We start from the raw sequence: 23,855 nt of genomic DNA on the forward strand, positions 1-23,855 counted from the left end.
TTAGAACCAAACAAACTAAGTGTAATAATATTAAATCTTTGTTTACCGACGCCCAGCTTTGCACATGAGCGACTGTTTTCACTGACGGAGCAGAAAACACCCAGTAGTGGGATTAGAGAAAAATCAAATAAATAGTTACTACATCCAGGATAAATTAAGTAAGTGAGGTTGTGGTGGGGAGAAAGGGTTATTTGACGCTAAAAGCTGTGACCTCTGGAGAAGGTTCAAGAGCAACAGCTCACACACCAAGCTTTGAAACCCCCCTGGTTGTAACTTGATCTAAAACCTTTCCCATTGTTCATCCGTTGAGGTCAAAACGTTCAAAAAGCACAAGGGGAATCATGAAATAAATAAAAAGTCACTTTTAATGGAAGTTTTTCTTTCACGCTCACAATCAAGCTTATAGTCTGATCACAGAGAGATGTTGGACATTCACCCAGAACAAGACACACACACACACACGCACGCACCAGTCAGTTTTATCAGACAAAAATATATATATACATATATATATTTGAAATCTTTACAATAAGCTTGAATCATGAAATGTACACAGAGGAGTGTGCACACCTACAGTCAAACACTGAATTGTTTTACTCCTCAAGTCTTTTTTTTTGTACCCTGGTGTCAGTGTAAAATTCTTTTTTTAAGCAATGACAACTTTTTGTGTGTTTCTTTTTACAAATGTGCAAATAAGACAGATTTGGAATCCTTCAGCGCTCAGTGTAAAAGTCCAGGATCCTCAGGAGCAGCAGTGGAGCTCGTCCTCCACCTCAGTCCTGCCCTCTCTCAAGCTTCAACACAGCTTCTCACTGCTTCGCCTTTCATTTTCAAGTAAAGTGCTCCTCTAGCAAAAAAAACACGGCGTGATATCAGTCTCGTATTTTTTTGCCACTGGTTAAAAAGGAAGAATAAAAACATAAACCCAAAAGTCCAATGGACAAAGAAGATGGGAATGTCTTTTGAAGGGGAAAAAGCCAACGATTGAGAGTCAGTCCTGTTTGGCTGTGGAGAGGTGACAGTCACCTGGTTCCCAGCAGGAAGTCATACAAACTCCAGTTTGCCATGGCCGCTGTACATCCCCCAGTGCACTAGAGAAAGGATCTTGTCGTTGCTCAGTTCAGCCTGTCTCATCTTGTCGCAGGTCAGACAGCAGTTTTCGTGGCCCGTGACCGGCACCATGCACTCTAGGTCCAGCTTGGCCACGTGGCCCTTCTTAGTGTGGTGGCCGTGGAAGCTGTAGTGGAGTCGCGACAGCATCTGTTGCCGCTGGTCCTGCAGCCGCTTGTTCTCGCTGCGCAGCATTCGCAACGCCAGCATGATGAGCAGCACCAGGATGAGGCCGCCGGCGATGGGCACGGCGATCACCGCCGCCCGGAACCACACCTCCTTGGCCGAGGCCAGCTCCTGGACCCGCGTCACTAGGTTCCTGTTGCTGCTGTCGGGCTGGAACCTATCTGTGAACACAGAGATAAACATCTGTTCAAATACACGCTCCTTCGTTAACAATGCTCCACAACATTATAAACTGATTCACTGCATGTGGCTGATTTCAGTGGAAGTCCTCGTGCTTGCTGCTCATAGCTAAATGAGAAGGTTTCCCTGCTTCTGCTCTACAGTTAAACCAGAACCCACAGAGAGAGAGAAAATAAGAGAGAGCAAGAAAGTGAGAAAGGGCAGCAGGGGTAAAAACAGATGAGTCACCTTGTCCTGACTCGAGAGCCAGAAATTAATTTGAACTAATAAACTATAGTCTGCTCTGGTCGGGGTCACAACAGAAACCCCCCCCAGGACAGCTCCCCTTCTCCTACATCTCTCTATGCACCCTTTCATAAGTCTGCGAGCTAGTGTTCCTGCCCAACATGCAGACTTGTCGGGGAATATTCGTTCTACGAGGCACATTCCTACTCAGTGGGGAAATTACATGGTGCACACATAATAAAAAAGAGCATATCTGATCTCTTTCCAAGTGCTTAAGGTAAACTGGCTTTTCCCTGCCTTCCCAGGCACAGAGCTGGATCCCATTAAAAGTCAAATTGAAGTTTTGTAAAGCTGGGAATTAGCAAAAAAAAATAAGTTAGTGGGGGGGCAAGGGTGGGCTGCATGTCCATAAACAGCAAAGTATTTGAAGAACCCTGCCGCTCAACTTATTGCTCCTGGAGCAGGAAAGAGGTAAAATGGTGAATATTTGCTGAGGAGGAATCATTAAATCCCCCCCCAGAGAGGCAAATCATTTTAAAACCAGCTGAAGAGCATTGCATATTTCAGTTGCAGTGAAAAACAAACACCGCTGACGGCCAGTGATTCAGCCGCTCATTCTTTTTTCTCTTTACCTGTCGAGTCCCTGGTGTGTGCCAGGTCGTGCAGGCCTCTGTAGTTGCACATGTCGTCGTTGCAGCACTCCAGCGTCGTGGACAAGGCCCCGTTGAGGGCGTCCGCGACTCTCGAGCTGCTGCCGCCACTGCACATGTCCGGGGCGTTGGCGATGGGGTCTAAGCAGCCGTGGGTGAGCGGCGAGTTTGCATTGAGCGGGTCCAGGACCTTGGTGAAGCAGGCGTTCAGTTCGGATTTGCACATGTATCCGGTGGCTACGCAGTGCGGCGCGTCACAGTAACACCTTATTTCTCCTGGAAGTGCAGAGAGGGTAAAAAAGAGAACGGGTTAGGGAAACTTAACACTCGGGTACAAAAGTTATGAACTTTAAAACTATAAAAACAATCTGAGACGTCCCACGCTGGACTGTGGAGCGGGACTGTCAGGATTCAGGCAGGTCATGTTCCCAAAATGGGAAACGGAGACCCTAAAAGTTCCTTGTACAGGCTCATTAGATTACAGATATCAAGATGTTGAAGATTCTGCTCCATGTAGTTTTGAGTCAGGGTTTAGTTCGCTCCCTGTTATATACATGTAGTTTTGACTTGTCCTCTTATCTATTTCCAGATTACGTTTTACCAGACTCATTCTTATCTAATCCAGCCAACAAGTCTCCAGCTAGGTTCAGAAAGGCCTCGCTCTGCCTCTAGGTCCTGCAGTAACTCAGAGATATCAGACCTTTTGGGAAGATTTCACACTGCTGCACAAACTCTGAAACTCTTCCCTCATGGAAGAGCTTCTCATGCTCCTTTTTGTCTACATTATAAAACAGGAACTGCAAGCTCATAATTAGTGGTTTGTTTGCCAAAGCCAATTTCTTTTCGACCCAAATGGAAACTTGCTTACAAAGAGGGGGAGGAGGAGGGGGGACGGCAGCGGCACAGGAGTTTCCCCCCCAAAGCATTACTTGCGGTCAGGACTTGCCCGGGGGAGTGGGGGGTGAGCGGGGTGCGCTGAGGTCCCGTCTGCAGAGCTCCCAGCAACCTTATCATTATGGGCTGCCTGCTTTTACACAGGCCCACTCATTAGTTCATCCACAGCTTCTTATTTTAAATGAAAACCAAATCCAGGCCAAGGGATCTGCCCTGACAAATCCTAACTTAACATTTTCTTGAAAGAACTTTCATCTATGGGCTTATTTTGTTACCGTTGTGTCCCAGGACAACCTGCATGTTGTGTGCTCCTTTAACATGACATGCAGTTATTATTTTTGAATGAAAATGGGTGTAAACAACAGCCTTACTATAAAGGCTCCCTGAGAAAAGATATAAAACAAGTATTCCCTTGCCTTTCCATTTCCTACTATGAAAGTACGACATTTGTTCTGAATGTTTCAAACACAGACTGGGGTCCTCGCGGTGGCCGTGGCCCTTGTGAACGCACCAACTCGCAGAGCAGGGGCACATTCATCAGATCAGTGTTTTCCCTATGAGGGATTGGAGCAGCGGGGCCCAGGCAGGTCATTTGGAGAATATTTCATTAGTGAGGAGAGGCCCCTTTGTGGGCTGGGGGAGAGGGGAGGGAGGTGGAGGGCGGGGGGACAGGCCGGGCACTGAGGCTTTTTAGACCCTGCTCAGTCTTGTATGAATGGCAGTAAGCTCCAAAACTCGAGTTAAACATGAGTTACACAAGTGACACAGGGCAGTTATTTGGGCACGATTGTGCTGGAGGACTCATAATAAAGTCTCGGAGTTTTGACTGGAAAATACTCAGATGTACTTAGGAGGACAACCCGCGTTTGTACAAGTCTGAACATGTCTTGTTGTTGTTGTTTCCATTGAGGTTATTTAAGGATTTTAACTCAAAAATGTGTGTTGGTGGTTTAAACGATTTCTTTTGTGTAAATCCATCTCCACAGTTCAGGGGTTCAAGTTAAGTGAAGTTAGTTGAGTTTGATTGCGTCTGTAGTTTAATCAAAGTTTTTCCTTTAATGAGATTATAGTGGTTCATTCAACATTCTTGTGCAGTTTACAGGGAAACTTGCGTTAGTGCAGATTTAGTAGCTGAGCTGAATTTAAAAAAAGTTGAGTTTCATCGCTTTTTAATAATATAGATGCTGATTTAAAAAAAACATAAAATATGGTTTAGGGATTTTATCACAAAAACGACAGTGATGGTTTAAGAAACAACTAAATCACTTAAGTCAAACTCAGGGATTCACGTGTAACAAAATAGTCAAAGAGTTGGTTTTGTTTTATGGAAATAATTACTATCATCTCAACTTATTTCTGCAGATTGACCCAAGTAGTTTTCTCCAATGAGGTTATAAATTGTTTGAATGCAGCTAATTATAGTTTTCAGCAGACATTTCGCCTCAGATCTTGAGAGAAGCGGGTGAGGTTTGACTCCAGGCTTGTTATGGTTCTTTGAGATGGTGTAAAGAGGCTAAACGAAGACACGCATGTGTGTGGATGTACCTTTAGTGAGAAGGACAGCCATGGCACAGAGTTCCAGTTGTAGCCAGATGGAAATGAAACTGGACTGTCGATCCATTTACAGCAAATGACTGCGCAGAGACTTAACACTCCTCGTATATCCAGTAGCGAGGGTCCGCCGGGCGAAGAGCCGCAACACGAACACCTTTACATGGAGCTCACGGGCAAACCCGAGGCATTCCTGCTCCGGAACTCGCTCACAATCCACACGGACACACCGGGCGCCTCGCTTTCTCCCCGGGTCCGGTCCTCAGCCGCATGGAGGCGGACAAGTCAGCGGAGAATGTTTTTTTTCTTTAAAGGCGGCCCGACATTACCGGAGAGCGAGAAAAAAAAACACTGCGTCTCCTTTTTCTTCTGCCTCTAGCCGAAAGTTCAGAGAACGGAAAGAAGCTGAAATGTACTCCGTTCCAAACAGCGCACTGCGGTTCACTGGGGTCTCCGGTGGTCCTCTGCTGCCTGTGAGTGCGGCCGCTCACCGGGAAGCATCACTTTGTTATGCTGGATAAATGTCGGACACACAGGGACGTCTCCTCACCAGCTGAGCTCAGTCTGTCTCCGTCTCTCTCCGAACGGACCGGGGCAAGATCAACTAATAGCTGTGGGAGCTCCGCCCCCCGCGCTCTGATTGGTCAAAACCGCGAGAGCGACGCCAGTCACGACGCTGTGTCCGGTACACCTTTTCAAAATACAGCAAATCAGACCTTTTTATTACAACAAAATAGAAAAGTGACAATAAATGATATTATAACACATAAATACACAAGTAACGATCCAGCTGTGAAGTGGGTTTTAAGCATGTGGTTTTTATAGTAAAAAATAAGACTAATTCAAATGTCAAAAGTACATTATTTGCAGTTATACGTGCAGAAAAGGCTAAATATTCTAGTCACACAGCCGAAGTTATAAACTTATTGTTTATAAATGTCTATATGTCCCTAGGTTTTTATGAATAAATACGTCTGTCGATGCTGTCTATTACGTGTATTTTTTATGTTTGCACATGAATCTGGGAGTCATTTTCGTTCTGCTGTGCACCTCTTGTTGTATGGTGTGAATGAGAATAAAGTTCACTTACACTAAAATAATGATTCTTAAATGTTTACCTGACCTTCATCACCAGACACAGTTTATCTACACCCATGAGTACCTTTCTCTTTTGTCATGAAATACAGACCTACTCTTGAAAGCTGCAGCTTTAAGTTTCATCTAACACTTCTATATAATGTATATATAATATATATATATGTATAATTTGTTAAGTGAAAAGTTTCCTCAGGGCATTCAAAGCTCCTCATAAACATTTTTTTTCATACTTGCACGTCAGTTCTGTTTGATCACATGCAGCTCTGATGCTTTTTTCTATGAAGGGACAGACTTTTACTTTCTAAGCCACGTCACCCATTTTCCTGTCTCCTTCTCTCTGTCTCTGTCTGACTTGATGACTCGGGTCAAACCAATCCCTTCATTCATCATCCTGAAATCCCGTAATACAATATTCCACACATCACCACTGGAGCCAGTCTCTCCACCAGGTTAACAAAGTGTCCACAGAGCTCACTGAGACTGTCCTCTGGCTGAATAATACACACTGTGGACTCGGTAGTGATGTAATTTTTAATTTAATATGGAGACATTTTAAAATATATTCCTACAAACATGTGTCAAATATGACACCAACTTTCTCTATCTCTATACTGACCATAGTTACAGTTCAAACCAAATGAAGTAACACATAGTTTTACAAAACAAACCGCTGCTGCTGCTGCTGCTGCCGCGAACAGGAGGAGACAGCCGCTCACACAAATTAGCAATCCATGGCGCCACCGCGACACAGACACACACACACGCACACGCACACACACACACACACACACACACACACACACACACACACACACACACACATTCTTTGCCCTTTAACAATCGGCAATGCAAAACACAACGTGCGATCTGTATCAGCGCCAACTGCTCTCCACGAGACTTGAAAAAAAGCACATAAGGATACAACAAACGTATTATTATATTATTATTGGTATTATTATTATTATTACAGTGGAGTTGAGAAACACAATACACCTCTTTGAAAGAGTAGAGCCTGTGTGTGTGAGTGCTTGTGTGTGTGTGTGTGTGTGTGTGTGTGTGTGTGTGTGTGTGTGTGTGTGTGTGTGTGCGTGTGTGTGCGCGTGTATCTCCGGGCCTTGACTGTGTCCACCAGACAACAGGATGAGGACACACACAGCTCGAGGGAACACAACACAATCTACACGCTGCAATTACTGTCATTATCCGCAGTTACACACACAGGCGCCAGTCCAACGTTGCGTCATCCCTGTGTGCACCGAGAAGAAGTGCACGAGAGGCGGCGGGACAGATGTTTTAGAGCCGGACCACTTGAGGTGCGTTACTTACTTTGGACTCCATCAGTTTCACAGATAATGGTTGTAATAGTACATTTGTTTTCAGAGCACATGCACGCGCCTGGGAACTTCGAGAGGCCCTTAATGTTCAATTTACTACGACGTGCACCCATGATCAGAGCATGAAGGTTTTAAAACATGTGACATGAGGAGGTTCGTCCACATAAGATCAGAAATGTCCCAGTGAAAATAGACGGCCTGTACGTGTGGTGGCTGGATCAACATCGCCATCTAGTGGTCAAATCTCATAATATCGTACAATACTGTGTAACCAGGGCCAGTAGGTCATTAACCTCCTCAAGCCCAAGATCACAGTTTAATTTCGAATGTAAGTTTCATGTAGTCTATTCTTAAAGCTTTGGTGTAAAAGCGTCTTACAACCAGCACATTTGGTTTGTAATTCATTGTATTAGAAATATCACTGAAACATCACCACAGCTGCTTTCAGACATGACCTGGAGTCTGGACATTCGGTGAGGACGTAAACATGCAAGTCAGTTGCGTCCAAAAAGCATTTCAGAACCTTTTCCTCTCGGCCCCCAAGTAAAATGTCTGATTGATCCCATGAGAGAATACAGCAGGAAAATGTCTGCAAAATTCACAGCGAGCAGGTTTGACGTGATGCATGTCAAACTAAAAAAACGAAATCCCAAAACAATACAAATATCTCAGGATAAAAAAAGAGGCATGGTTACGTCAACTACAACACAGGATTTCCAGAGCTTACTTTATACATTGTGCCTCAGAAGCCCTCAGGGGGACATTGTGCAGCAGCTTCAAAATAAGAGTAGTGGTCCCTATATGGCCAAGAAGCTGAGCTTAATGTGTAAGACCAGGTGAGTGGCCCTCTACTCCATTTCTATTCTGACTGTACCAAAGAGGAGATGCGTAGCTTGACACAGGCTATTTAACAGAAGGGAAACACAACAGTGTGTGTTTCCATGCTGAGAGGATGAGCGTCAACAAGCTTTCGGGAGGAGGGTGTTGGGGGGGGATTTGTGTAAGTGGCCTTTCAGGGAGTGATTACACCCCACGGGCTGCGTCTGGTTTCACACATTAGGAGACGCTTGTAGGTGTGACAGGGCAGAGACAGTGGGGACTTTGCCTAACAAAAGGAACCCTGCGTGCCGGGCCAACGACGGCTGTAGATGGCTGCTGAGAGGGTGGAGGGGGGTGTAGTGGGGGGGTCAGAAGTCAAGTCTACCTGAGATAGTGGACATCAAGAAGTACATCTAGCCTGAAACACCCCCACCCCCATTCAGCTTTGAAACAACTCTTTCAATGGAGTCCCAACTGACTTAAAAAAAAGAACCTATTTGTGCACAGTCATCCTAAATGTGAAGATCCAAGCCCGGAGGCCGTCCCCCCTCCGTGATGCAGGAGGCCGAGGAGCGGGTCAGACGGACTTCCTGCGACACCTCCCGGCTTCCCCTCCTCCCTTTGATGTGAGCCATATCAAGGTCTGTGAAGAACCAGCCAGAGGAGGCAGACTGTCTCCATCCTCTGTCCTCCACTTTCTTCCCCTCTCTTCCCCTGCATCGGGGGGCGGAGGGGGTGATGTGGTGTGCCGGGTTCAGGAGGTCCACGGGCTGGCAGACGAGCAGGGAGACCGGTGGAGCCCAGCGGCTTTTGATGTCCCACCCCAGGGTCACGTCTCGGGCCGTGCAGGGGAGCTCAAGCAGACCTTATCTGAGAGTTCTTCAACACAGGAAACTGACGGCGCCCACCTTTGTTTCATGTGGAGAATTAATTCAGCTCTGCTCTGTGCTCTTATCATCCTCATGGAGAGATGACTCAGCAGATAAAATGTGTTTGATCATGACCAGGGGCTGATTATGTAGCTCTGCTGCAGCATGGTGGAGTGTGAGCTGACTATAAAGTATTCTAATTCTGCAAGGGCTTTTTTTTACATTATCCCCAATTTCCAAGTAAATAATTCACGGATCTGGATGAAAAATAACAATTATATTTCTATGTCTAAATCTATTAGTGGAGTTATATCTATGAGTGTGTGTAGTTTGGTGCAGCTTGATTGAATTGAAGGGGAAAGGTCAACCAGATTGAGAGGTAGAGCTGCATGGTGGATGTGTGAGCTGACATGTTGTTATTCTGCCGAAGTGTTTACGCAGTTTAAAGGTTTTTTAAACCTAATAAATGAAACAGATCTTGGAGCTGAATAAACTCTTTTGATGTGAAATGATTCCAGATCCTCTGTTGTTATTAAAGGCAGTAATTTACCCCGTCAGTTTGGCTAAATGCAGCAAGAGGGTTGCACATGTAAACTCTAAACTTATCCGCAGCGGCTGTTAAATAAAGTTTAGTGGTGGGTTTGGCTTTCCCTGCTCCTATATTAAAGTGGAAATAATTGCAAATAAAGTCAGTTTCGTTACCTTGTGTTTTTGCCCATGTTACGTTTTGTTTGTTGGTTTTTGTTTTTATTTGTTTGTTCGCGGGATCACACATAAACTGCTGAGTAGATTTCCATGAAATCGGTGGAGGAAATTCAACATTGCGAAATAGTGCTTTTCTTTCTCCATTTCACCAGTTCCTACAGAGAACTTCTTAGTTCTTATTGGAAAAAAAAACAATCAAACCTTTAGGAGACTGCTTTATATGAGTGTGTGTAATTTGGTGCGGGCTGATTGGATTGAAGGGCCTTGGGGGAGGTATGTGTTCTACTGAGTGCCATTCTACTTAAGGTGAAATACTTACTCTCCCTTACTCCTCAATAGTATACATCATCTGTCTCTGCAAGCACAGGGTTGTCTGTATACACACAAAACGTATAAATAGGTCAGACATCTTTGAGCTGTCTTTTGATTTTTGTGACATACATTTAGATTTTCCGTATCTGATCCTGGAAGATGTACGTTTTGAAAATTAGGTGTCGGGTAATCCCAAAAAGGGATGCGACCAATGCCCTGTCATGTAACAGTAATAACATATGGATGTATGCAAGTACTCTGCTGAAGTTTAAAGAGTCCAACTTAAGAAGAGGACAAATTAGTTAGTCGTTAACCGGCCCTGTATTATCTGAAAGCTTGTGATGTTGTGTCCAAAAGGTAGAAGCAGGGAGACGTTTCTTTGCAAGTTGAGACAGGAGCAGGACGTGCAGGTGAACTTTGATCTGATAACACTTATCTCATAGAGGAGGCCTGAGCTCCCTGTCTGGATTGGAAACAGAAGACCACCAGCAGAGGGCAGCAGAGGACACAAGTTAAATTTATATTCTTACTTTCCTCTATAACCCACATACTGTGACTGCCCACTGGTGGACCTTAGATGTATTGCAGGTGGGCTAAAAACCAATCTACCATTGAGCAAATTCATCATTTATTTGAAAAATTAAAGGTAGGAAATGGCTCAAAGTATGATTTCTAATATTGATTTCCACATTATGTTATCAAGGTAAAACATTTTGGTGAATATTGAGAGTATGATTATTCATTGGATTTAAGAACAATTTTCTTACACACTCACATTTATACAACAGAGCAATGTCTCCCCCCCTCGTTTCCAAAAGCGCCCGCTTCCAGCTCTCAACCAGAAGTTGTCAGACCATGAAAGAATTCTGATTCTTCAACTTTTCAAGTTCTTTGATTTGCTGTCTCAGAAACAGTATCCTGTGAGGAGAGAGAGACAGAAAGGACAGTGGGCATTAGAGGTTTACATTACACGTCGACAGGTGTGTGCATGCTTCTCCACACAAAGTGGGTTCTCACCTCTGCTCAGCAATGTTGCTTGGATTTGCGGATGCAGAGGTGAGATGCACCATGGGATGCTGCCCATGGTGTGTGCCTCTTCACGTTTCTCGTTTCTCCGCGTGTTCAGCAGGCCAACCCTGCACATGTTTGATAAGGTTCTAGTTGAAGTGGGCAGCGAGGGAGGGGGTGAAGGTGCAGGAGGGCCGGGCTGATGAGGCGATGGGGGGAGCGGAGGCAGAGTTGTGGGCATTGCTGCTGCTGGAGGCAACATGGTTGGGACCCGGGGAGGGACTCCTCTGACTGCTGCAATCCACAATGTTGGAGAAGAACATAATCAACGAAAGCCTTTCTAGAATCACTGACTTTTTACAAGTGTTTAAGCTAATGACAAAATGGAAGAAAAAAGATTTGAAGGCAGTTATTCAGCTACACATCTCAGATAGACAGCGTTAAGTGTTCCAGTGAAGACACCTGTTTTCTTCTTCAATACCTTTTTGTATGGTTAATTCCATTTGAACCTGTATCCACACAATGCAAGCTTTCACATCATTGAGTACTTGTGGACCAAGGTCGATTTCTCCAAGGTCTTGCTTCTGTCACATCACAGCAATCAGAATACGTGTTGTTGACAAAGTTTTGAAGCAGTAGAAGAAAATTAACTTCCTACTCCAACCAGTCTGATATTTAATGTATTTGTTGGTATATGTCTGAAGCCACTGCTCAGATGTATTTTTTATCTCGAAGGGAATATGATGGAGCCCACTTGAAGCTAAGTGGAGTGGAGGGCGTACGCTATGCTGACAAGCTCCTGCAATGTTTTTCCTGGAACCTTTCTGAGAGGAGCCAGGCCGGGGCGGAGGTGACTAAAGTCAGCCAGGAGTGAGGTCACAGTGGAACTCCATCAACACACATGGACCCACCAACAATCCAGAGAACGTCAATGCAGTTTTACAAGTATCTACAAATGTGGAGTCGTCCTGTCCCAGAGTCACGTCTGTGGTTTTTGCTGATGATACAAAGTGACCCATTGTCCTGGGAGTGTTTTGTCCTGTGGGAGTGGTCGTGTTGCAGACTTGGATATGATGTCATCATCGTTATAACCTGCATGTAACTGAAACTCTCTCCGACTCAAGCAGTTCTGAACATGGACCATTCACCTGGAGACAAATGGCTCCATCTGGTGTCAGATACTGTAACAATACTGGCTTCAGGTTTGATTCCCTGGTTCACTGGAGATATGAAGGTTTGAAATGTCCGTATTTGCATTGATTGATAATTGATGATTGATTGAATAAGCATCATTATTGAGGTTTGTTTGATTAATATAAAGAAGGATTTATTCTGTGTTGCTGGTTGTCTGTTGTCTTGCTAAAGTAAACACAAAAGATATCAAGATGCAAATGAATCTTCACCAAAGTCAAAGAAGAAAATCCTGAATAGTTAACAAACCTTAGTGCGCACACCACCACCAAGGTCCAGCAGTCTGTTCGTGAAACCACATTTATATGAACTTGATTATTATTTGGATCTGCACTTAATTACACACACTGGTATTAGTCCTAGAAAAACGTCTGATTTTAAATCAAGATCCATGAATTCTTTTCTGATAAATCGAGGGAAATCATGAAAAATCAAAAAATGTTAAGGAAAACTAATCCTGCATCCGGCCCCTCGTGTGGATCCGGGTTGGGGGACACGCAGGGGTGGACTGGCCATCTGGCATACCGGGCATCGTCCCGGTGGGCCATTGACCCAATGTGGGCCGGTCTGGTCCGCTATGTTTTTTTTTGTGTTTTTTTTCTCTTCCTCCTCTCTAAATTCCCTCCAAGTGGGCCGGCCAATTGGCTACAGAGGGCTAGCAGTGTGTTGCCAGCATCGACACATATTATTGGTTTATTGTTTGTCATTGTCAATCAGTCATGGGCTGACAGGCTCAGAGAGCCAGGACAGTGCTGTCAATCACAACACAAACCAGGGTGGGGCGGGACCTCATGGCATTGGCGGGGGGAGTCGCGGGACGGGCTGCTGCTGAGACAGAAACTTAAAATGGATAATAAGAGTTAAAAAACGCCCGGGTGGCGCTGAGAAGCATCGGGAAAAAAAGCCTAAGTCTCTGGAGGTGGAGGCTGCTACATGTGCCAAACTGACGGACCTGTTTGGTGCCGGGTTCACCAGCCCAGCAGCAGCAGGTGCGCCGGGAGACGAGCGAGGAGGACTCGACAATGATGAGCGAGTGGAGGCACACATGGTAAGTAACGCTGGCCTGGGGCTGGCTAGGCTACATTTTTGTAGCATGTCCAAAACAAAGTAGAAAACGTTTTTGATTTTGTTTTAATATGCCGAATTGTGATATTATGGGTTATTATTGTTCAGATGATTTAGCTAAGCTAGCTAAGAGCTGCTAACGTCTACTGTTGCCATAGCAACAGTAAACTTTCTCAGCTGTAAATAGAGATGCAGAATCAAGCTAATTCTTTTCAGAAGTTTTATTGTGCTTATGTGTTGATCCTTAATGGTGTGATCATGTACACTAAATGATAAATTATTCTCCATTACAGGTTGTTGTGATATATTTGAGGAGTCGTTCTCCCTCTGTTTTATATGTGGACATTTGGGACCACTGTCAGAATTTGGTAAGTTTATCATGTCTTTTTTAATGTATAAATTCATACTTCATAATTATAATAATTTTCAAAAGGTTTTAAAAGAAACACACATCCAAAAAGTTCTCAACTCTAGGTGCAGGACAGAGGAAAACATTTTCTTTATTTTTCAGACATTATAATGTATCCATGTCCTTCTCAGGTTGACCACTTGACATGTGAGAGCCTGAGGAGTTGTTCCCCCTCTGTCCATGTTCGAGGACTTGCTCTCTGTCTGCCTCCACTCTCTGCCTTCACTGTACCATGTCTGTTGAGTCTCCTCTAGTCTGGTGAGTTTTTTTTTTTTTTTTTTTTTTATGAAATCATACTTAATTTGTGATGATTAGAGACATTATAATGTATCCATGTCCTTCTCAGGTTGACCACTTGACATGTGAGAGCCTGAGGAGTTGTTTTCCAGACACAGGTAGAGCTGGCAGGGGCAGGGGCCCTCAGCCTTTGTTTTTCTTTGCTTCTGCACCTTACAACATACATAACACCTTATTTTCACACATCCAAACACTGTTAACACCACTGACGCGTAACATATTTTACACATCCCACTACGTAGTTAGAGCTATCTTGATTTGGAGTTAAATAAATTTACTTTTGGCTTGAGAGGTTTGTGTGTGGCCTCCCTTCTTGTTGCCGTCTTTGAGCTAGGTGGTAACAGTAGTATGCATGAGAGAAGATGCCGCGAGATTTGTGGACTTCTATGTGGTGTCCGCTGATAATGTAGTGGGCTGGTCTGGACAGACAATGCCAGGGCTGAATTTTTGTCCCAGTCCACCCCTGGGGACACGTTTATAATAATTATTATGACAATAGATAAAATGAGGTTTGAGTCCACTTTCGTCACGTTTACAGTTTGACTCAAAAGGATCAATAATCTAAAATCTGTCAATCATATGCAAGTCGATGTGAGGCTACAGATCTATGAACCATTGACTTTTCATTCCCACAGATGTAAAGAACTTTATCAGATATTTTCTTTCGTTTTGTAAGCTACAAAAAAGCACTTTGAACAAAAACCTACATGCAGCCTAATTGGAGCATCATGATTCAACACCAACGACGAAGCAGTTCCATGAACTCTTGTCTGTCTATAAACATCTGTATGAACCTCTGGAAAACACTAAGCTTCACCACTGCTTCAGCAGAAGGATAAAGGTCAAAGGTCGGATGAGTCTGACGTGAAAACAACTGATTTTCACAAACCCTGAAAATACCCGACAGGAAGTAAAGCTGTTGCCTAAAACAGTCCACGATTACACAAATGATACAATTACTGTGAATTGAAATTTGTATTTTGATGCAGATCCACGAGCAGGAAAACAAAGTAAATATACCTGAGTACAGTAAATATATGATCCGTCAGTTTCTCTTAAGATAATAGAATTAAATCTGGGGAAAGTGCAGCTGTGGAGAACGAGTGTTTCTCAGTTCAAATAATAAATATATTTTTATCATACAACTCCGTCAGGGCAGTGAATTGAGCCACCAGCTCCTTCTGGGCGGGGTATTCAGTCTCCAGCTTCTGCTTCTCCCTCTTCAAAACCAGGAGGGTTTGGCCTGGGTCCTGCAGAGTTCTGCTATGCAGAATTCGTGGGGCACATCTGAAAGTGCCCCCCCACCCAATGTTAACTTCGGCCTGTGTGGTTCACGCTCATTGGTGTTTCCATGGCAACAGACTTAAGCCGCCGGAGCAGAGACGGACGGCAAGAGAGAAGCTCAGTTCACAGAGCAAGCACACAGACAGAAACACACACGATTCAAATGACTCCAAAACAAGACTATAATGCTTGTGAGTCAAGTTTATTCACACACACATTCACGCTACTTTGCATATAAAATAAAATAAAATATATTTGGCCACAAAGTACAGATATATTGAGCTTTCTGCACAACAGCGCCATCTGGATCTGGTGGGGCAGTGCACCACGTGCCCCTAATGTAGAAACGCCACTGATAACAAGTATGTTTGGATCCATCAGATGATCTGAATCCAGATACAGGACACCAGGGATGCAGCTAATTAATCTGTCCATTTCCTGAATCATCTTGTCTATGAAATGTAAGAAGGTAATAATAACTTTACAGTGAAATAGTGAATAAAAAGAGCCAGAGGTCAAGATAACATCTTCAAATGTCTTGTTTTGTCTGAACAACAGTTTATTTTCATACAATACAAAGAAAAGCATCAAATCCAAACACAAAAGAAGCTGAAACCTGCAGATATTTGGTATTTTGCTCAAGACGGGACCGAAAAAATTATTTGATTATAAAGGATATTTGCAGATTTCCTGTTGATCGACTGATCTGTGAATCGTTGCAGCTCAACGATCACAGAACCTTCAAATGAAAGTAATTAATAAAATATATAATTTCTGCTGCACGATCTCCTTATTTTGTGTTTGTGATGACAAATTAATAATGTTTGGACTTTTCTGTAAATACAACTGAGACAGGAAGGTGTAGCTTCCCTCTCTAAATCATGATTACCGTAAATACAAAATAAAAGACGCAATTTTTCCAAGTCTTCGAGTCACCTCCAAACGTTTCCTCTGTACCTCACACGAAGCCTTTGTGTTGTGCAATGATGTTTGCAGAGTGTGGAGAACAGAGGTCTTGTTCAGAAGCTTACCAAATTTCCGCTGTATAAGGAGAGATACCAGGGACGCAGCAAGACAGGCAAATTGAGCACCGTGTCGGGATGAGATCAGTCAGTCTGCTTCCAGGAGGAGAGGCGAGCATCCGGAGCGCGGCAGCACCACAGGGATGGAGAGCCTGGCTCCCCGAGTCTGACAAGTTTAACAGTTCAGTCTTTACAGGACTTTTTTGAATCCTGGTCGGAGTAAGACTGGACTTTTATTTATGCTTTTTAATTCCAATTTTCAAAGTAATTTTGATGGTAAAGTGTCTGGTACTTTTTATGATAAGAATACGAATAATAATACGATTATTTTTATTATAAGATTAACTAACACATTAAAACACAGTTACAAGGTTCTTTGGAAGTAAAAATTGAAGTCAACAATTAAAAGCAACTTGACAACATTACAGCACAAATGTTACAGAAGAGTTGAGTAAAAACAAAATGAAATCAAATGTAATAAAAGGATTTGAAAAGAGTTGGTGGGATTTAAATTTATTTTAATAATCTTTTCTGGGTAATTAAGAAAAAAGTTCTGGTGACATTTCATATTTCTATTTGTCAAAAATCTAATTGAGCAACAGCTTCTCTGCTCCATAATTTGTTTATTTTATATTATGAGCATTTGACGTATGTATACATTCTCTTAATATTCAATCAACAACTAACTGTAAGGTAACGTCTGCTTCAAACTATAATAGTTCATTATTTCATTTATTAAGTTATAACTAATTGTTCCTCTAAACTATTCATTTGGGTCATGGGTTTTTTTAATAGATTTATATTTTCAAAAGGACCTGATGGACCTGGCTGAGGACATCGAGCAGAGAAGTTGTAAAGATCTGAGAAAATCTGTTTTATTATCCTGAAAGGAATTTCCTTGAGAAGTAAATTTTCCTCCGACTTGTTCCAAGCATCTTAATATTTGCTGAATCTGCCTAAACTTTATTATTGAACCTCAGAAGATGTGATATCTGAAAAAGTGTGAACATTCCAGCTCTGTTAATATAAATTGTAATGATATTTACTTTCTTCCGTCCAGTGCCTCAGTGAGTGTGTCTGTGTGATGCTGTACAGTCACCTGTTGCTCTTTGTCTACATCCTCACTTTCCTGATGGGGTTCCCCTCCAACAACCTGGCATTCTATACCTTCTGCTGCAAGGCGAACCCCATAGACATCCTCCTCCTCAACCTCACCATCTCTGACCTCATCTTCCTCCTTTTCATGCCATTCAAAATAAAGGAGGCCTCAGACGACATGGCCTGGCCGCTGCCCTTCCACGTGTACTTTCCCCAGCTTCCTGTTCTACATCACCATCTTCTACAACCTACAACCTTTAGGAGACTGATTTCTATGAGTGTGTGTTATTTGGTGCGGGCTGATTGGATTGAAGGGCCTTGGAGGAGGTATGTGTTCTATTGAGTGCCATTCTACTTAAGGTAAAATGTCTTACTCTCCCTTACTCCTCCATAGTATATACTATCTATCTCTGCAAGCACAGGGTTGGCCGTATACACACGAAACATATAAATAGGTCAGACATCTTTGAGCTGTCTTTTGACTTTTGTGTGACATACATTTTGATTTTCCGTATCTGATCCTGGAAGACTTACGTTTTGAAAATTAGGTGTCGAGTAATCCCAAAAAGGGATGCAACCAACGCCCTGTCATGCAACAGTAATAACATATGGATGTAGTTATATGGAAGTACTCTATTGAAGTTTAAATATTCCATCTTAAGACAAGGGCAAATGAGTTACTGTCCTCAACCGGCCCTGTATTATCTGAAAACGTGTGATGTGTCCAAAAGGTAGAAGCAGGACGTTTCTTTGCAAGTTGAGACAGGAGCAGGACGTGCAGGTGAACTTTGATCTGATAACACTTATCTCAGAGGTCTGAGCTCCCTGTCTGGAGCGGAAACAGAAGACCACGAGCAGAGGGGAGCAGAGGGCAGAAGTTAAAATGATATTTTTACTTCCCTCTTTAACTCACATACTGTGACTTCCCACTGGTGGACCTTGGAGGTTTTGCAGGTGGGCTAATAAACGATCTACCATTTAACATTTCATCATTTATTTGAAAAATGTAGGTAGAAAATGGCTCAAAGTATGATTTCTAATATTGATTTCCACATTCTGATATTCAGGTAAAACTCTAGGTAAAAATCTAGGTGAATATTGAGAGTATGATTATTCATTGGTTTTAAGAACAATATTTTATTGCACACTCACATTTATATAACAGAGCAATGCCTTGACTTCAATGCTGTGCAACATTCCTGCTAATGTACAAATTCGTATATGTGAGGGAATAAAATCTTTTGCAGAATTTAAGTTGTGGAACCCCTTTACTAGTGAGAGTAAATGCATCTAAAAGGACTACTTTGTAAACACTGACTGAACCATCAGTCCATTTAAAACACTTAAAATGCGACCAGACAAACTACAAGGTAAAAGGCACCATCACAAACCCAAGAACAACGTGGCCCTGAAGAGGCATATTTTATTTCACTTGTCAATATACTTCAGGAAACAATATACAAAGCAATGATGTGGTCACCTTTACTGAATGTGTGGTGCAGTTCAGTTATAGACTCAATAGATAGTATGGTGAAACCAAAAAAAAACAACAGCTTTGCAGCAAATGACCCTGCTCCTCATCAGTGGAGACCAAACAAATCAGAGAGGGATGGGACGTGCTACAAAAACAACCCTGTGCGTGAAACGTGCTTGTTGAAGATCTTTGTCGTTGGTTCACAGGAGAAAAAGAAAATGTGGGATTCTTCAGGTGAATGAGGTTTAAGACTTTCAACAAGGCACTAGCGTATGATCCAAACCTAATATTCCAATAAAATAACCAGTGCTCGCTTTAGTTTAATATGTTTATTACAATACATACATTTCACATTTGACCTTGTGACCTCGTTGCCCTGCGCTGACTGAGGTGATCCACGTCACGTCTGTGAAACACCACTCCTGAACCGGGTGCAAATGAGAATGGATATCATCGTGATGGGACTGTTCGTCACTACAACTGTTTATAAATAAAAACCTTTTTCAATTCTGCGGCCTCTTAAAACTTCACTTGTTATGTTAGCGACTGTACAAAAGGAATGAACCAGTGGTAACACCTCAGCTTAAAAAGTCAGAGGGGGGAAAAACGAGGAACAATAAATGCTGGAACACAAACAAAGAAGAAAGAACAGGGTGTTAAGTGTTGGTGTCTCAGGCTACATCCATACTCCTATGTTTTGTTTGAAAACAGCCAAATCAGTTTTAATTCCCCATCCATACCAACACGTCTGAAAAAGCACATCACAGGACCACTTGCGTGTACTGGGCATGCGTGTGCCAGCGTAAACAGGAAGTGTTTGAATAAAAACTTGTCTCTCTTGTGAAATGCAGAATTTAACCGCATTACAGTTGTTGGCAATGACAACAAGATCAGCAAGATGTTTTCTTCCAGAAGGGGGCCATGTGATAGAAGCCTGACGAATCAGTGAAGGCTACGTTGTGACTGAAAAGACCCAATCAGCAAGCGTTTAATTGTCTATGTCATGGTTTCCACACATCTCAATTTCTGCCCATCCAGATGCAGCCCTGGAGTTCTCAAACTTCAACAGGGCCAGCAGAGTTTCCAAACCTCTGCTTAAGCAGCTCCATGACCTCCGGAGTAGTGTGGACGGCCGGCCAATCCAGAGCAGAGTTGATGCGTTTTCAAATGAAAACATAGTAGTGTGGGTGTAGCCTCAGGAGACGGTGAGGCAGGGCTGAGGCCAGGGGAGGGGAATGGTCCAAAGCAGCACGCCATCACATCTCTAATCATTATTTTTTTGTTGATTTTGTGTGTTTTTCTTTTGAAATCAGTCACTCCACCACACCACCAGGCACTGTCTTTTTTTCAGACTGGGAAATGCAGGGCCACCAGAAGCTGCTAATAGATCACTGAACCCCAGTGAGCAGTTTGGAATCTTCCTGCAGAGAGGGGACGTTCACCCGCCTGAGCACGTGTGACTCTTCACCCAGAGGAAGATAATCCAGACAGTTGTCAGTTTACCAAGGTTTGAGGGAAATAACTAATTTGGACACCAGTGTGTTATTATGCTTTATGTTAATAAATGGCTTCAAACATCCTCCTCGGTTTACATGCAGGCCACACATGCTCACTGGTTCAATGATCTATGAACTGACAGAACGAAGCTTGAAGTCTGCAGACGAGTTAACATGAAGGAAAGGCTAGCTAATGAATGTAGCCGCCTAGGTGTTGATTAGTTTGGATGTCAAAAGCTTTGATAGGCATGGCTTTCCATGGCTTCAATCTACAAAACATATTTACAACATAGATAATAACATCTACAAGAAATCTACATTTTCCGTCGAGGGTTTTTTACAAAAACTTGTAAAATCGCCCCCGCCCTCCCCCTTCTCTCACAGCAGCTCTTCATTTTTTATCCCCCTTGGTTTCCCCCATCACAACGGTCCAAAGGCGACCCAACTGCAGCTCCTGTGTGTGTGTGTGTGTGTGTGTGTGTTAAGACTGGGCTCAAGAGGAACTGAACAACTGCTCACTCCACGCCAGCTTCCAACTATGTGCAATGGGTCTCTCCCCCCCTCGTTTCCAAAACTGCCCACTTCCAGCTCTCAACCAGAAGTTGTCAGACCATGAAAGAATTCTGATTCTTCAACTTTTCGAGTTCTTTGATTTGCTGTCTCAGAAACAGTATCCTTTGGGGAGAGAGAGACAGAAAGGACATTGGGCGTTAGGTTTACATTAAATGTCGAGAGGTGTGTGCATGCTTCTCCACACAAAGTGGGTTCTCACCTCTGCTCACGCAAAGTTGCTTGGATTTCACAGACTCTGACCAGAGACCGGAGGTTTTTGAGCTCAGTGCAGTTCTCGGACATGCAGATGCTGCCCATGGTGTGTGCCTCTTCACGTAGTCTTGACGCCTTTGAGATAATTTGATGCAACATACAACGATGTTTCAATACGATGTCAAACCAGCCTTTTATCTTCTGATTCAGATCATGTAATGAACGTAATGTGTCGACAGAACAAACCTGTTTCTCCGCGTGTTCAGCAGGCCAGCCCTGCACATGTTTGATAAGGTTCTCATTGAAGTGGGCAGCGAGGGAGGGGGTGAAGGTGCAGGAGGGCCGGGCTGATGAGGCGATGGAGGGAGCGGAGGCAGAGTTGTGGGCATTGCTGCTGCTGGAGGCAACAAGGTTGGGACCCGGGGAGGGACTCCTCTGACTGCTGCAATCCACAATGTTGGAGAAGAACATAATCAACGAAGGCTTTCTAGAATCCCTGACTTTTTACAAGTGTTTAAGCTAATGACAAAATGGAAGAAAAAAGATTTATAGGCAGTTATACAGCTACACATATCAGATAGACAGTGTTAAGTGTTCCAGTGAAGACACCTGTTTCCTGAGCATTCAATACCTTTTTGTATGGTTAATTTGATTTGAGCCCGTATCCATACGATGCAAGCTTTCACATCAATGAGTACTTGTGGACCAAGGTAGATTTAGTACATGAATATGAGAGTTTACGAATACATTATTACACAGTAGTAGGGATGTAACAATCCTGAAACACATCAAAATCACATCCACTATCTCGCATTGCGAACCAGGCATGTTCAGCGCAGCAGGCGCAGCCTGTTAAGTGCTCATAACTTTATTGATGTAATAAAAATAAAATTGTATTCAAAATGAATAGCCACATATTCGACTACACATGAGTTTTCACGTCGGATTTGCTGTTCCTGATGCAACCTATGGTCGGGGGAGATTAGGATGGAATGGCTATTAAGATAAAAATGTTCAAATAAGATGATATCAATAATTATCATGATATACGTTTTCATTTCAGTTCAAGGAGTGATATTTGCTCTGATTGAGGGTTAATGTTTAAACATCTCTAAGAGCAGAGAATAACAATCACTTGATAAACAGCAAAACATTTTACAAATCTGTGGTACACCAATTATGTATAATACCTCCTTAGTGTGCTTGCTCCGTGCACAAACCTTATATAGATGCATATTAAAATTCTGATATATTTATAAAAAGTATACTGCAATATTTGAATTGAAACCACCATTGTGCACAAAGACTCACAAGATGGAAACACCAGTAACTCATCTGGCAATTACCAGTTAGTAATTTCAAACTAATATATTCATTACCCTGAGCAGAATGACTGAACATCTCTTATCAAGCTGATCACAAACTGGCTCAAAATATTCCACAAACAAATGCTTGACTTCAATGAATGAAAGGAAGCAACTCAGAAAAATGCCCCTTGTGGTTTCATTAATGACCAGCAGATGGTGCCAAAACACTACACAATGGAGTCATCGTTCACAAGCTGATGAGAATGGGATGAGCTGCATTTTGCAACACACAGTATTTCAACTCACGTGCAGAAAAGCACAGTAATACACACACCTATGCTTAATTAAAACATTACTCCGCTGGTCAACAACAGATTCGGCTCCTCGCCTCTTTTGTAATGACTCACTTACAGCTTATCTTTTTAAAAACCTGCCAATATAATATTTATGTTGCAGGAAAATTGGGCCTTGCTTCAGCAATAATGAAGTAAAAACAACAACTCTGCATTGTGTGAATCTGAGATAAGTAATTCTCTCCTGTTTGCTGCACGTGTGTGTGTGTGTGTGTGTGTGTGAGAATCGATTATGTACCATCTCTGCATCTATATACACGTCCGCACCGCAATGCATCGCAGAAAAGATTAATTTCACCACCTCTCTGATGGACACCACAGAGAATTAGGTAGCCTGAAGATAAACAGTCAGACTAAGCTTCAGTAATATAACTAACACATAACCTTCATACAGTCACCAGAATATATTTTCTAGGAAACAAGACCCATTGACCAAACGGTCCTCAACAGTATCAAAGACTGTCTATTATTATCATGGCTAGTGAATCTTGTTAAACTTCAGCGAGTTGTGAGTTGTTACCTACCCATGGCGCTGCTGTGTGCGTGGGGAGGCCGTGGGGGCATCATGACTGTGCTGCTTATCGCTGGAGAGGTGATGCTGGGATGTGGGCTGAGGATGAGACGCCTGCTTCACTGAATGCGTGCTCACCTGAACGCAACAAGTTAAGACACATTTAATCATATCATGTCCGCTCCACGGGATCAAGAGACAAGCTTACTGATGTTAAAAGCACATTTTGTCCAACTGTCCGCAACATTTCTAACAACCCGCCATTTTATTCATAATCTTATTTGACAATACAACACTGTATTAAATATGAAATGCATCTCTATCTAGGACTATTGTCTATATTGTCTAACTGGAGATTTCAGACTCACGCCATACACACAATGCCTCAGTGAAGACATATACGTGTGATCTCAGTCACTTTCTTTACAATGTGGTTCAAGAGAATGTGAGGCCCTGTTCAGACCTGGTATCAACATCCATCCTGAGAGCGCTGATCTAAAGTGAAAAGCCCTGGGTACATCACTGCACACCTGGTATTAGAATGTGTCTCTACAAGCCTCTCCTGTGATCGGATCTCTCTCTTTCCTGCTCTATTTGAAAATAAACACGTACATTTGGGCTGGGAGATATGTCAAAAATACC

General features: G+C 43.0%; 2 protein-coding genes across 5 annotated transcripts in view; both read right to left on the reverse strand.

The window, feature by feature from the left end:
• Positions 1–347: 347 nt before the first annotated feature.
• Positions 348–5,389, reverse strand: bambia (BMP and activin membrane-bound inhibitor (Xenopus laevis) homolog a). The gene is made up of 3 exons (XM_053412897.1): positions 4,791–5,389; positions 2,334–2,627; positions 348–1,457 (listed from the first exon to the last, which is right to left on the reverse strand). Exons 1-3 carry the CDS (start codon positions 4,864–4,866, stop codon positions 1,045–1,047), a joined length of 783 nt encoding a protein of 260 aa, XP_053268872.1. The 5' UTR covers positions 4,867–5,389; the 3' UTR covers positions 348–1,044.
• Positions 5,390–11,054: 5,665 nt separating this feature from the next.
• The window catches only part of waca (WW domain containing adaptor with coiled-coil a), a 30,400-nt gene continuing 17,599 nt past the window's right edge, over positions 11,055–23,855 (reverse strand). For 3 of the 4 annotated variants that reach the window (XM_053412393.1, XM_053412392.1, XM_053412390.1), the window contains exons 10-13: positions 23,227–23,351; positions 21,289–21,484; positions 21,050–21,177; positions 18,707–20,952 (exon numbers count right to left, since the gene is read on the reverse strand). In XM_053412393.1, coding sequence (XP_053268368.1) covers positions 20,883–20,952; positions 21,050–21,177; positions 21,289–21,484; positions 23,227–23,351 — 519 coding nt within the window. In that variant the 3' untranslated portion in view covers positions 18,707–20,882. Of the gene's footprint in view, positions 11,236–18,706; positions 20,953–21,049; positions 21,178–21,288; positions 21,485–23,226; positions 23,352–23,855 lie in introns of those variants that run through there. The other variant, XM_053412394.1, reaches the window with a different exon arrangement.

Source organism: Pleuronectes platessa, chromosome 20 (genome assembly GCF_947347685.1).
Source record: "Pleuronectes platessa chromosome 20, fPlePla1.1, whole genome shotgun sequence".
Taxonomy (NCBI): domain Eukaryota; kingdom Metazoa; phylum Chordata; class Actinopteri; order Pleuronectiformes; family Pleuronectidae; genus Pleuronectes; species Pleuronectes platessa.